At 52.4% G+C, this 14,871-nt stretch overlaps 1 protein-coding gene across 3 annotated transcripts in view; it reads right to left on the bottom strand.

Annotated features, from left to right (window-relative positions):
- Positions 1-1,163: 1,163 nt before the first annotated feature.
- IGSF3 (immunoglobulin superfamily member 3) overlaps positions 1,164-14,871 on the bottom strand; it is a gene marked incomplete at its 5' end in the record, with an annotated part of 85,839 nt that continues 72,131 nt past the window's right edge. For all 3 annotated transcript variants that reach the window (XM_081113039.1, XM_081113038.1, XM_081113037.1), the window contains 3 exons: positions 1,164-4,165; positions 4,709-5,188; positions 9,145-9,552. In XM_081113039.1, the coding sequence (XP_080969165.1) occupies positions 3,915-4,165; positions 4,709-5,188; positions 9,145-9,552 (1,139 nt within the window). In that variant the 3' untranslated portion in view covers positions 1,164-3,914. The remainder of the gene's footprint in view (positions 4,166-4,708; positions 5,189-9,144; positions 9,553-14,871) is intronic.

The following is a 14,871-nucleotide window of genomic DNA, read 5'->3' on the forward strand; positions in this document are numbered from 1 at the left end:
GAAAAAAATATCAGGCAAAATAATAAGACTTAACACAGAACTATTCTGGATACCCAAGGGATAAAGTCACATTTCAACTGCTGGCCAAGCCCACGGCTGCAGGAAGTAGATAAGAAGCTGAGAAAAGCACAGTTAAAGCCCCTAGAAGGGCTTGGGTTATAAAAGGAAGAAAAAGGAAAAACACCTCTCTCTGCTTCTTACCCTCTATCTAGGTCAGTGGTTCTCAACCTTGGCTGCACATTAGAATCACCTAGGAATCTTTTTAAAATCCTGATTTCTGGGCCTCATCCTCCAGAAATTTTGTTTGTTACTAATGTTGTGGCCCCACCCCATAACAAAGAAACAGAATTTCCAGAGGATGAGGCCCAGAAATCAGGATTTAAAAAAGATTCCCAGGCAATTCTAATGTGCAGCCAAGGTTGAGAACCACTGATCTAGGTCCTTTTGCATATTTCTGGGTGGGTTTTAAACAGTTACAGCTGGGTTCTGACTAGTCACGCATCACTGCTATGGCTTGTCATTCTGCCCTTCTCCTCCCTTTGCGGACAACACCCCAGCATTCAAGTTGTGTGGGGACCCGAGACTGCTGTGCTGCGTGCTTTCACCGAACAGAACGCACAGCTCCTGCCGCTCCTCCAGCCGGGAAAATGCTTGCTGAGTATCTCATCGTCAGGGCAACGCTCCACAGTTTGAGAAAGATGGTGTGGTCTTGCTGCAGAGGCCCTCGATGGCCAAGGAGATTGTCGCATGCTTCTGCTCTTCTCCATCCGTCTCCTCTTACCCCATCCTGCCCATCACCCCTCAAAAGAAAGCTAGAGGTCATAGCTCTATATTCTGAACTTGCCTTGCGGGCCACCAGGTGTGTTGTGTGCTACACAGCACAGCCCTGACAGTCAGCGCAGAGCTATATATTTATGCTGATAAATCTTCACCTGGTGGCAGTCAAGCGTTTTGAGAAAGAGGTGTTTTTGGTATCGTGTGCACAAGGGCACCACTTACAATGGGGGCAGTACAAGATAATAAAGGCCGAGATTCATGAACCTTGAGCCTAGCAGGCCCATGTGGGGGCAGAGCTGTGTTCCCCCAGGTCCGCAGGTTCGTGGAGGAGGTGACTGATTAAGTGCGGAGATGGGACAGTGCACTCCAGGAAAGGTAAACAGCCATATTTTCAACATAATTTATTACAGGTGTCTGAAGTGTATATAAAACGTTTTAGTGCAACATCTTACAAATAGTTTTCCTTTTAAAAAACAAAATCAACAGCTCTCTACATCATGCATGGGTAGTTTTCTTACCCCACCTCTTTTTTTCTTCTTCTTCAACTATTACCGCAGAGAAACCATTGTTTGAAAAGAATATGAAAACTTGCTACAGAAACACCCTGGTCAAAGAGGGTGTGGTCATATCCATGTCCTGGGAGGGGCCTAGCACAGTGTAGGGTTCATGAATGCAACATTGGAGATGGAGAGAAGTCAAGAGGCAGTCTCTCCTGGTCTCAAATCTCCCGTCAGTGCAATGAGGTCTCCCAGCCACTGGAGGGCACCGTTACCATTCATCTGACACCACATTTCCATAGAAATGGCCAAAAAAAGGAAGGTCCTGGGGATTTTCATAGAAAGCTGGAAAAGCTCCCCCTTTGATGGTATCCCCAAGCCCATAGAAAAGACACAGGAAAAAAAAACAATTATTAAAATACTGGCTTCGGTTTCTTTTCTTTCAAATTTCCCGCGACGACTTCACCTATGTAATGACGTGGCAGCAGCTACCTTTCTGCAGCTGTCAATTCAAACTCAAGTCTCAGGTGCACATCCCGGCCCCAGACAGCCCTCTGGCATCTTTCCATTCAGACAGAGGACCAGTAAGTCTTCTTCCCTCACTGACTCAGTCTGTAAGTTAAAGCTCAGCAATTTCCCACTGAAAGCCCACAGCCCTGAAATGATGAAATGGGGCAAAAGACTGCCTTCTTCCCTCACCACTGAGCCGAATATGCACCCTACAGCATTCGTGCAGCACAGTAAGTGGGAACGGCATGTGAGCCTGCGCTCTCACAGGAGAGAGAGCACCGGTGCACCTGCAAGGAGTAGAAGGCAGGTGTGTGTGAGCCTGTCAGGAAGTGCTTCCCTTCAGCTGTGATGCAGCAAAGCACCTGCTGAGCACCCCAGACCCAGAGCAGGGTCAGCACCCACATGGCCTGGGGAGCCCCCCGCCTCCCTGGAGGCTGTTCAGTCTCAGAACAGGGTTTCCCAGCGAGCTCTCTGGTTCGACCTTGCGCCCAAATCCGTGTTGGCCTTTTCCAAACGGGGAACTCCCTTGAGATCCGAGATGCGTGCTCACTGAGGAAGGGTGATGGCACCGCTGGCCCGCAAAACATGGGAAGTCGGGGCATGAAACATCTTCGTGGAGGGGTGAGCACCTGCAGCCGCTGCCGCTCCCTTGGGGCCACGCTTCTGGCTTGTAAAGCAGCAGGGTGACACTGGCCTTTGTTGGGACTCTCAAGGCATTTAAATAAAATGCCGCCATCAAAACGAACCACCAAATCATCTAAGCCGCAGACACGATCCGAGGAAGGGAAGGTAAAACCCCTGCGGACAAAAGCATGTGGGGCTTCCTGTGGAGATGGGAGACCGGACCGTCAGCAGAGGGTTACAAAGGACCGAGGGGGCCTCCCTGGGCGCGGCAGCAAGAAGCAGGGAGGGATCAGTGGTGAGGAAGGAAGACATCCGTATCTTTGAGGAAAACCTAATGGAAAGGAAGGAGAAACGCAGCCTTCACACCTCCAGAGAGGCAGTCATTCCTGCCTGCACCCTGAAATCAGCTCCCACCGTGGGCTGCTCCCCTGTGCAAGGGGCTGAGCTGTGCAGGCCCCAGTGCCCTCTGCCAGGGGAGTGGGGCTGCTTGGGCTGTGTGTTCAGCTCAGCGCTGTCCCCTTCCCCGGCTCACGGGCCACTTTCTCTTAAGTTTGGCAAAGCACCTTAGCACGGAAGCCCACCGGCTCAGCTACCAGCTGGAGACTGCCCTCAGGGACCGCATCAAGCCAACAACCAGCCCTTCTTCCTCCCTCCACTAACCACGGGCTCTGACCGACCTGCAAGTCAGTCGCTGCTGAAAGCTCCCCCTGCCCACGCTGCGAAGCGAGAGCTGTCTGGGGCTTTTGACTTGTTCTCTAACCAAGGTTTCGGATTTTTTGGCAAGGCTGGGAGGACGCCGATTTCTGCCTCCCTGACGAATAGGCTGGCCGGCTACCATCTCCTTTCTCCCAATGGGCTTATGCAGGATTTCTCTGGCACAGACACAGTTCTTGAAGCAAAACAAAAAAACTCCAGCTGAGGGAAAAGATAAGATACAAACTGGGCCCACACTTCCCATCGTTTTCAAGTCTCAGGAAGGAAGTAAAAAACGTTCGGGTGTCTTTTGTTCCACCGGTGGTGGCATTTTCAAGTGTGCAAAAACCAAAGGTCTTGGAAGGGATTCCTTCACACTATAAAGTCCGTCTCTCCTTTTCTCATCCGTTGTACGTAAGAGAAATGCGTCCACAACATTACGAAATTCAAAAAGAATAAACCACGGGTTTTTAAAGAGTCCAATAGAAAGAGTGAGACCCCTGCGACGTCTACCTATTACTACCTGTGAGCAGGCGTGGCACCAGCGCCGCTCACTACATTACCAAGAACGAAAACAAGAGTCCTAATGCCGCGGGATGACCACACCTGCCCGGAAATCGCTCACCCACCAGGGCCGCCACCCACAGGCAGCAGGCTGCCTATGTGGCTGGCCGGGGACTGTGAACACATCTCACGTCGGACAGTTTTCTGGGAGGGCTGTCCGGAGTCTGGGTGCTGTCTGCTGTCCCATCACAGAGCGAGAGGCAGCGTGGGGGCCCTCGGCCCCTGGTGGCCGGCGTCCCCGGGGGGCCCTCAGTCTATGGCTCCTGGGTGGATGCTGAGGACGGGCGGCTCCAGGCAAGTGGGGGAGTAGTTGAGGTGCGGCTCCTTGATCCACAGCAGGGGCACCCCGTTCTTCCCGTCCGAGTTCTTGCTGGAGCTCCGGCTCCTGAAGCGCACCAGCAGGATGGAGATGATCAGGATGCCGAAGATGGGGAACGGGTAGAAGAAGACGAAGTAGAAGAGCGCATCATTGGAGCAGATGGCGGACTGCAGGGTGGAACCTGAAAGGGCCGGGAAGGAGACAAGACAATGAGGCTGAGGACCTGGGCTGTCAGCTTTTGCTCCTGGAAACCCGCTCAGCTGCCAGCTGGAGACTGCCCGACCCCGACCCCATGGAAGCCACTTGTCCTTCCCCTGCCGCCACTAAGAATGGAGACAACCTTTATATTCTTTTTAAAATATGTATTTTTTTTATTATTTCAGAGAGGAAGGGAGAAGGAGAGAGAAACATCAATGATGAGAGAGAATCATTGATGGGCTGCCTCCTGCATGTCCCCTACTGGAGACTGAGCCTGTCAGAGAATAGAACTGGAGACCGCTCAGTGCCTGGGATGACGCTCAACCAACTGAACCCACCAGCCAGGGCTCAATCCCTGTTTTGGGCATAAGGAATCAGATCAATTCCACGAACTGGTATGCAGACCCTAAATGCTCAGGACAGGCGAGAATGCAGCTCATAAACCCATAATCCACCTGTGATCTTTATCTTCCAGGCAGTTGTAATCAACTGGGACCTCCTCCCCCTGTGAATCGGGAAAACTCACTTGTGTCCAGCACTCGGATGCTGATGGGGGCCGACTCCTCCTCCGTCAGCCGGTACCATTCCTTCTGAGGGCTGGGCAGCCACTCCTCCACGCGGCAGGAGTAGTTGCCTGTGTCTCGGGGGCTTGCCTGCAGCACCGTGAGCCTGTAGAGCAGGGGGGACAGCCTCTGGAAGCGAAGCCTGCCCTCCCAGGGGCCGCCCTCGGGGCCGAACACGGCATCGGGGCCCACGCTCAGCAGGGCCATCCGCTCTGTTGGGTCCTCTTCCTCTTCCTCCTCCTCCTCCTCCTCGTCCTCATCTTCCCGTTCTTCCAGGACAGGGCTGCCCGCGTTCCCCCCGGCTTTAGTTCTCAGGGAATACCAGGCCACCGCAAAGCGGGAGTCCTGGCTGGAGCGCGACACGATGCTACAGTCCAGCTGGAAAGCTGCCTTCTCGGTCACCGTGGCGTTGGGGACCACCGTGTCCACCTGCAGGGCGGCCTCTGGGGGGACAGGGGACACAGGAGGGAGAAGAGCCTGTTTTAATTTCTTTGCTCGAGACAACCTCAATGTCCATCACTAAACGCACTGTAGTACATCAGACAACAGCATGCTGCGCACCTGCTGGGAGGGATGAGGCGGCGCTATGTGAAGAGACGGGAAAGGAGAGTCAAGGAAAAGCGCTAGAGAGCAGCACGCTGTGTTCCCTCCGCGGCACGGTAAGCAGAAGAGCACGTCTTACTCTAACGTGCATGTCTATGTGTGCGTGGGGTGCCCGTGGAAGAACTCACAGACCTGGTGCTGTGGCTGCGTATGGGAATCTGGCGGGTGGGGGGGGGGCAGTTATTTTCACTGCAAACCTTTGCAGTGGTTGAACAGCGTGTCCTCCGCCCACCCTCACAAATTCACGTCCCCCTGGGACCCCAGCATGGGGCCTCGATCGGAAACAGGTTCCGTGCCGATGTACTTAAGTTATGATGAGCCCTAAATCCAGCGACTGGTGTCCTTATAAGAAGGGGAGAGGTCCTGGCAAGTGTGACACAAAAGTTCGCTGGTTCAATTCCCAGACAGGGCACACGTCCAGGCTATGGGCTCAATCCCCAGTAGGGGGCGTGCAGGCGGCAGTCCATCGATGTTTCTCACATCAATGTTTCCCTCTCTCTCCCTTTAGAATCAATAAAAACATATTTAAAAAGAAAAGAAGAAGCGGAGAGGACACACAGAGAAGACAGGTGAGGCAGAGGCAGGGGCTGGCGTGACACGGCTGCAGGCCAGGGAGCTGGGGCCCGAGGAGCTGGGGAGAGAGGGCAGCGCGGCCCTGAGGACACGCTGATCTCGGACCTCCAGCCTCCAGAGCTGAGAGGGAATACGTTTCGGTGTTTTAAGCCATCAGGTTCGGGCGCCTGTGTTCCGGCGGCCCTGGGAGACGAATTCACCCTCGGCAACCTTTGCATCTGCACTGTGTGCATGTAGATTGCTGCCTACGCTACCGTGACCCCAGGAGGTGAACATTCTCCAAGGACAGAAGCCAAACAGCAGACACCAGACCGGAAAGGGGACTCTCACTGAGCAGGGACCCCCACCCTCGGAGGATGACACAGGCAGTGTCTCCCCGACAGAGAAACCGCAGCCTCGGGAGGCGCCCCACCAGGTGAGTCACAGCTCACAGACACTGTCAGCCCGAATCTGTTGTATTTTGCGGCTGTTTTAACGGCTCACGTGGGTAGGTTCTATACAAACCACTCTCTCCCCAGCTCCTAAAAGGCTCTGTTTATGAAACGCGTGTGAAAGATGCCAACGCAGCATTAACAAAAGCAGAGAGACCACGTTGGAGTCTCCTTGGATGAAGACCAAATCGGAGCATTTCCCAAGGACTGTCCTGGGCTTTCAATGAATTGGCTTAATGTCGCTCACAGACAAACACAAGGCTGGGGTTCCCACCGCTTTTGTGGGGCTCCGCCAAGCCCCTGGGCACCCCCCTCGGCCTACCTGGAATCTCGGTGTGCACGGCTGGCACACAGGGTCTTCAGAACCACAACAGGGCACAGCGTGCCATCCCAGCCCTTCCTGGGGTGGGGGTGAGGGGGGGCAGGGGGATGTGCTGGGGACAGAAAGCGGCAGAACGGGGGAATATGAAATCCGTCCACAGGCTGATGCAGCCACTGGCTGATTCCTCCAGAGAACATGGCTAACGCGTGACCCCAAAGCCATGGAGAGAATCGCTGCAGAGCAGGGCGGTCTAGGGTGCTTTTTCCCCGAGTCTAACACTGAGTCCTAACACCCTCAGCGACGGGCCACTGTGTCGGGGGAGTGGCCCGGGGAAGGTGGCCATGGGCCCGCCGTAGCAGGAGGTCAGGCCCCCAGAGTGCCCCCATCCCCTCTCCCTTTCTCTCTTCTTGTCTAACTGCTCAGACCTTCTTCGGGTCCCTTTAAGTGCCTTGTCTGCAGTAGTGACTCAATACAAGGTTTTCAAATAAAATTAATTTCCACCCTCATTCAACCCCACCTCCCCTTAACACGCCTCTACCAATTTGGTTCCCCATGTCTGACTCCCAGAATAGACCAACATGCCCCTTCAGAGGTTACCACTCCTTCCTTTACTTCTCCAGGTGGGAGCCCTGAGCAAGTCCATCCCTGCCCTCCCCGACGTTGTGCTGACGGCTCCAAGGCAGGGTCCTTGACCCCCGACTCCCGGGTGGTCTGACGAAGGTGGCTCTCTCTTCTTTACCTGTATGAGCCGAACACAACTGCCAATCTGCTTGGCTAGTACCACCTCACTGAGGGCAGGAGCCCTTACCCTCATGAATTTCCCACTACGGTCGACCTTAAGCAATGCTAGGTGACTCTGAACTCCTGGAGTTTCATTATTCCAAGTCTTCTATCCGTTTACCAGGGGTCCTCAAACTTTTTAAACAGGGGGCCAGTTCACTGTCCCTCAGACCGTTGGAGGGCCGGACTATAGTTTAAAAAAAAAACTATGAACAAATTCCTATGTACACTGTACATATCTTATTTTGAAGTAAAAAAAACAAAACGGGAACAAATACAATATTTGTATTTGCATGTGGCCCGCGTGCCCTGGAACCTATGCCTCAGTAAGAACACCTCGAAGAACAGCCCTACAACTAAAGTTATGCAACCAGTAAAAATGGTGGCTATGAAACGCTAGTGAGATTATAGATAATTTTCTTTTTCAAAACTATACTTTTCTGTTTTCCAAATATTCTATAACTGGCACGATCAACTAACATACAGTCACGCGCCACATCATCGAGCTTCGGTCAACGCTGGGCCACATACAGGACGGGGTCCCATAGGCTGAAACATCCCCATCACCAGGGACATCGCTGCCACCAGAAGGCTGTACTGCACGGCCTTCCTCACGTGCTCGTGGTGACACTGGTGTGAACACACCTGTTATGCTGCAGCCGTATAAAGCACAGCGCTTACAGCTACGTACAGCACGTGGTGCGATGACAATCAACGACCGTTACTGGTTTATGTATTTGCTACATGATACGTTTTATCGTTATGTTAAAGTGGACTCTCGCTACTACAATAAAACACGTTTGCTTATAAACCAGTGTGGCCTGTACACCTCATACGTCTCGTTTACTGGGTCTCCTGGTTGCATCACTTTCTCTTGTGCTGGATTTAGTCTTGTGGTTTTGTACAGAGCACGCCATGCAGGCGTGAAGCCTGCAGCGATAGGCTGGGCCATGCAGCCTGGTGTGCAGGAGGCTGCACCATGAGGTGTGTGAAGTGCACTCTGGGATGTTCGCACGACAACAGAACCGCCTGGCGACGCGTTGCTCAGGACGATCCCCGTGGGTAAGCGGCACGTGACTGTGCTCAGATGGGAAGGAAGGAAGGCGGGCTGGGGGGTCCAGGCTACTCATCTGGCTCAAGTCCCTTTCACTGCGTGTTTAAACGTGTCACCATACTAGCCCTAGTATGTTAGAAACAAAGAAAGACAAGGGAAGCACGAGGCCACATGGACTGGACAGTCACACCAATAACGCTGCTCGGAAGCGAGAGCGCAGGCCGATGGACTTCATCTTTTTCTACTTGAAGCCCGTGAATCAATTTCTTCCCACTGAAAATCCGTAAGCTTCCTCTCTGAACCACATGGCTCCTGTTTCAAGATTCCTGCACATCTACCACATGTCCAAGTCTGAATGTATTCTTTAAAAGGAAGACATTCCATGATCTGGAATCATTAATCATCGAATGATAGTCTAGTGAACAAACAGAATCCCCTGAGGCCGAAGCCAGATGTGCACGGTGCCATTCACGAAGGGGAAAAAATGGAGGCAATACTGAACGCAAATGGTGAATGCGCACAAATGTGACGGCAGACAACGGATGAACTGACGAACTCATGTTGGGCCGCGCATGCGATATCATACGCACGGGGGAGTGGGAACGGGTGTGGAGGCCCGGGGACAGGAGCCCTCACCTGGTCGCGTGACTGTGACAGCGGTCTGCCCGGCAGTGTCCTCTGCCCGTTTGTACCACAGGCCGCTGGGGCTGGGCAGCCACTCCTCCACGTGGCAGCTGTAGGTGCCGCTGTCCTGCACCGCCGCATTCTGGAGGAAGAGCCGGAACACGCCAGGGGAAGGGCTCTCCAGGTGCAGCCGCCCCTTCAGGTTGTTCTTGGCCGCCTGCTCCCCGTAGTGGAAGGTGGCCTCGCGGCTCAGGCGGGCCACGGCCTCCCGCTCCGGGTGGTTGGGCTTCCACACGAACCACTCCACCACGAGCTGGGAGGCCGGGCTGGTGCGGTTCAGGACCACGCACTCCAGCTGCACCTGCCGCGTCTCCAGGACGGACAGGTTCCCCTGCACCTGGCTGAGCTTCAGGCGGCTGTCTGCGAAGTTGAGGGGGAGAGGTCAGCACCAGAAAGCAGCAAGCCGCCTACACCCCCCTCTAAGCACCGGTGATGGGCGCCTTCTACACAGAAGACAGCACCTTCAGCTCCAGGAAGCATGTCTCAGGCACGGCCCCCGCGTGTCTGAGTTCTCGATCATGTGCCCGAGTGTCCCAGTTTCACGGAGTTCAATGTGACCGTGACAGCTGTCCCCCATTTATAACCCACATCAGCTCCAAGGCTGAGCAGAGGACAAGCACATCCTCTTGTCCGAGATGACACGTGCAGATGACTGCGCATCCCAGTGACAGTGGACCGTGCGGCGCACGGCTGAGGGCAGGTGGCTGGGAAAGGACAGGAAAGGGCATGGTGAGACCCCTCCCCAGGCAAGAGACTTTTATTTTACTTAAAAAAATATATTTTTTTTTACTGATTTCAGAGAGAAAGGGAGAAGGAGGGAGGGAGGGAGAGGGAGCGAGAGGGAGAGAGATCAACATGGCTGCCCCCTGCACACCTCCAGTAGAGATTGAGCCCACAACCCGGGCCTGTGCCCTGACTGGGAATCAAACTTCGACCATCTGGTTCACAGGTCGATGCTCAACCACTGAGCCACACCAGCCTGGCTAAGCAAGAGATTTTCAAAACTGGCCCCACGGAGGGACCAGGCTGGGCTGTGAACCACGAAAGAGCTGCAGAGGAAACACAGCTTATAGGGTCTCGGGGCGGCCTTGAGCATCACACTTCTTACTCAAAAACCCCACACGGTTTCCTCTCAAGGTGGGAACACAGCTGATCTGACAGCAGCAAAGAAAAACACTGACACCGAGGGACCAGGGGTTTGAAGAGTCAGCCCACCGGAAGGGTCACTAGGCGCACAGCCTAACGGCCCCCAGGAGCCCGCATGGATCGGAGGCATCACAAAGCTGTGACGCTGCACATGCACCGAGGCCCCAGGGGGAGTCTCCTCCCGAGGGACACAGAGGGCGTGGGACTCCACCTGTCGCTTTTTACGCTTCAGAACCACCAGAATACTTCACAACACACACGGTTACTTTTGTAATTAACAGGTCAAAAAATTAGCCCTGACCAGTTTGGCTCAGTGGCTAGAGCATCGGCCTGTGGACCGAAGAGTCCCAGGTTCGATCCTGGTCAAGGGCATGTACCTTGGTTGCGTTCCCCAGTAGGGTGTGCAGGAGGCAGCTGATGGAAGTTTCTCTCTCACGGATGTTTCTAACTCTCTATCCCTCTCCCTTCCTCTCTGTAAAAAATCAATAAAATATATATATTTTTAAAAAAGGTCAAAAAATTAAAAACAGAAAAATTATTTTAAACAAGCAGTCTCCCCCAAACACTCACTCACTCTCTCTCTCTGGTGTCTCTGGGTTGAAAGATTGTTTTCTTCTTTGAGCTTTTGTATTTTCCAAAAGCTCTACAGTGTATTCTTTCTCAACAGAAAATTAAAAAAAAGGGGGGGGGGGTAGAAGCAGAAAAAAAAAGACAAAAAGAAAAACATCCAAACCAAAAAAATCTCAACGGAAAAGGGGGAATGACATGCGCTGTCTTCATCAGCGTCCTGTGAGCTCTCTGTTCACAGTGTTAATATTCCCCGTACACTCGATTTCACTGTGTTTTGACAAGAATCCTTACAGGCATTCACACTGCCGCGGTTCACCTGCTCTGTCTCGGCCTCAGGTGGGGAACTCCCTGGATAAATTTAGGGTCTGGGAGTTCCCCACCTGAGGCCGAGACTCAGAGCAGGCGAACTGAGGCAGTGCGAAGGGCTCTACGGATTCTTGTCAAAACCCAGGATAAATTTAGGATCTGGCCCTGGCCGATTTGGCTCAGTGGATGGAGTGTGGGCCTGCGGACTGAAGGGTCCCGGGTTCGATTCCAGTCAAGGGCACATGCCTGGGTTGAGGGCTTAATCCCTGCAGATGGCAGCCAATCAATGATTCTCTCTTATCACTGATGTTTCTATCTCTCTCTCCCTCTCCCTCCTTTCTGAAATCAATAAAAATGTGTTTTAAAAAAAATTTAGGATCTGCAGGGAAAGTCTTGGTTTCGGCACAAAGAGAAAAGGGAAAGGGCGGATGGTGACTAAGAACCCTTGCAGGGTGTGCTGTGTGCTCTCAGCAGGGAGCCGGGTCAGAAAGGAAGAGAGACAGGAAGAACAGAAACCTGCCAGAGCCTCTGTGGGCCCAAGGACCACTTCCAACTTCTGTTTCCAAAAGCCCCTGGGACTGGCCCGGGAGGCAGGACACAGGTCACGGGAAGTACCAGCCGGAGGCACTTGGCCCAGAGCTTCCTTCCTAGGCCAGCAGCAGGAGGGTTAGCATAGCATGTCCCTTGGGAGGAGGACGGCCGTTCTAGAAACACAACAGCCCGAGGAACAGGAGGGCCAGCCACGTCTGGACTGGGAACCCGGCTCCCTTTGTCTTCTGAACAGCAGGCGCGAGCCTCAGCCGCCTGGAGACAGGCCATGGGAAGAGTGATGCAGAGAACCAAGGACCCGTGCTCACGCAGGGGGCGTCCGGCCCAGAGGAGGAGACACGAGTATGTAAATAACGAGTATGTGACGCGTAATAACTGACTAACCATGAATTTCCCTAAGTGTGAACAGGCTTACGTGCTCATCACTACCTGTCTATACACAGGTAAGTGAACAGGGATGGGAAAGGGACACAGGGTGCCTAGAATGCTGTTTCAGTTAAAAAGAGCTAACCTCTCTGAGGAAGAGTGAGATAAATGGATGCCTACGGTCAACGTGTTCCAGGCTCTGAGGACAATCAACCTCGGGGGTTCAAGGAAAGTGACCATTCATTCCTGTTCAAACAATAGTTACTAAGGGGCCATGCCAGTGACCGAAGACACAAAGATACAGCCCTGACCTCAAAGTGCTTACCGTACAGTGGGGGGGAAATGCCAGCACACACTGATGCTATGTTATGCTACGTGTTTTGTTAAGAAACACCTGCTGATGGGGGAGGTATCAGGGAAGGCTTCCTGGAGGTGGTGCTGAGTGACATGTTGGGAATGGGGTGATGACAGGGGAGAACAGGACAGGGGCATGCCAGGGGAGATGGCAGCAGAAGAAAAAGCAGGGAGATGGGACTCCGGCTGCCCACACAGCACCCCACCGCCCTTCCAGAAGGACAGTGACAACCAATTGTAGGGCACGCAGGGAGGAGGGTTGGAGAGGGAGCTCAGGGCCGCCTTATGTGAGAAGTTCTAGAGCAAGCATGCCAAACTCAGGGCCCACGGACCACATGCAGCCCACAATGAATATTTTTGCGGCCCAGCCAATATAATGGTATGTAAGAAATGTTTAAATAAAAATTTTGTAACTTAATTTTTACAATATCCTGTTATACATAATTATTAATAACGAACTACAACATTTGCTAATGATTGATTACTATGATCGTGTTGCATTCATTTCCCTTACCCGCCTTACACGCAGGCACACCATTTCTCTCCACTAATACTAGCAGCGAATATTTTAGCAGCCGATTGCCACGTCATTAGTCTTGGACTGACCTGTTTGGTGTGCGCAACAGGAAATATTTCGCTTTCAGAGAACAAGAAAAACAGGTTTATTTGTGTTATGCTTATTAATTTGTGCTACGCTTATTAATTTGTGCAGTTATTCAGTGTCTGGTAAGTTAATGTTCAAGAAAAAAAATATTAATTTTTATTAAAATGTTCTATTATCTTATGTTAACGATGACTCGTTTATTTCAGCCCTTTGTATTCAGCATGTCTCTATCGAAATAAACCTATGTTTCTATGAAAACTGAAGCTTTCGTGTTTTTGTGGCCCACAGAAACTTAAACCTTGTTTATTTGGCCTGTGTTAGCCTTTGAGTTTGACATGCTTGTTCTAGAGCTTCTTTAACCAGAAGGGGAGACTGACGGGCACACTAGCTCCCTCCTCACACAGTCATGAGCCACTGAATGACGTGGATACACTCTGAGAAAGTGTCCTCAGGTGATCTTGTCAGTGTGCGAACATCAGCGCGCTCACACACACCTAGACAGTACAGCCTCCCACACACCTAGGCTCTAAGGCAGTCATGGCGAACCTATGACACGTGTGTCAGGTGACACGCGAACTCATATTTTTGGTTGATTTTTCTTTGTTAAATGGCATTTAAATATATAAAATAAATACCAAAAATATAAGTCTTTGTTTTACTATGGTTGCAAAGATCAAAAAATTTCTATATGTGACACGGCACCAGAGTTAAGTTAGGGTTTTTCAAAATGCTGGCACGCCGAGCTCAAAAGGTTCACCATCACTGGCCTAGGATCTAGCCCAGGCTCCACGCCTGCACAGCATGCTCCTGTACTCAATACCGAAGGCAACTGTGAGGCAATGGTAAGTATTTGTGCATTTAAACATAGAAAAGGTGCAGTAAAAATAAAAGACGAGCAAGGGTGCCCCTGCATGGGGCGCGTGCCATGAATGGAGCCTGCGGGACCGGAAGCTGCTCTGGGTGCGTCAGTGAGGAGTGGGGAGGGATTGTGAAGGCCGCAGACGTACACACTGTCCCACGAGCCCTCCTCCTGCTTCCTTCCAACAGGGTCAGAAAGAGAACCTCACGGCCTTCAGTGCTGCTCCCGGAGTGGGATGTGGGTGGGAGAGGCTGGGAATACCGGGGAGAAACCGGCTGGGTAAGGCGTGGGTCACTCTAATAGAGACTGTCAGGAGGTAGTGCAGGTGGTGTGAGCACCAGTGGGAATAAGAAATCGGAAGCACTGAGCTGACAGGCTCCTCTGTCTGAAACAGGTGAGTGGGTGACGGGCTGGGATGTCACCTGTGCACTCAGAATTGAGGTGCTGTGAGCGAGAGGGAATCTATTGCCTACTGCTCCCGTCAGAGAGAAATCCTCCAGAGCCACACAGTCTTCCACTTCTCATAGGAATTCAGCTCCCTTATAATCTTGTGGGACCACCGTCATAAGAGCGGTCCACTGTTGGCTCACATGTCGTTATGCGGTGCATGACTATAATGGAAAGGGATGACCCAAACCTCTCTGGGTTGTTCTAGAGCAGGGGTGGGGAGCCTTATTTCTGCCAAGGGCCATTCGGGTATTTATAACATCATTCGTGTGCCATACACAATTATCAACTTAAAAACTAGCCTGCTGTATTTGGCCAAACATTTAATGAACTCACTCCTAATGCCTTGGCAGGGCCAGACCCAATGATTTCGAGGGTCTTCCATGGCCCGGGCTGATGTTCCCCACCCCTGCTCTAGGGGCAGATCTGAAACCTGAGAGGCAGATGTCGGGATGGGACATTCAACAATGAGGGTGCC

Source organism: Myotis nattereri, assembly GCF_964212035.1.
Source record: "Myotis nattereri genome assembly, chromosome: 18".
NCBI classification, from domain to species: domain Eukaryota; kingdom Metazoa; phylum Chordata; class Mammalia; order Chiroptera; family Vespertilionidae; genus Myotis; species Myotis nattereri.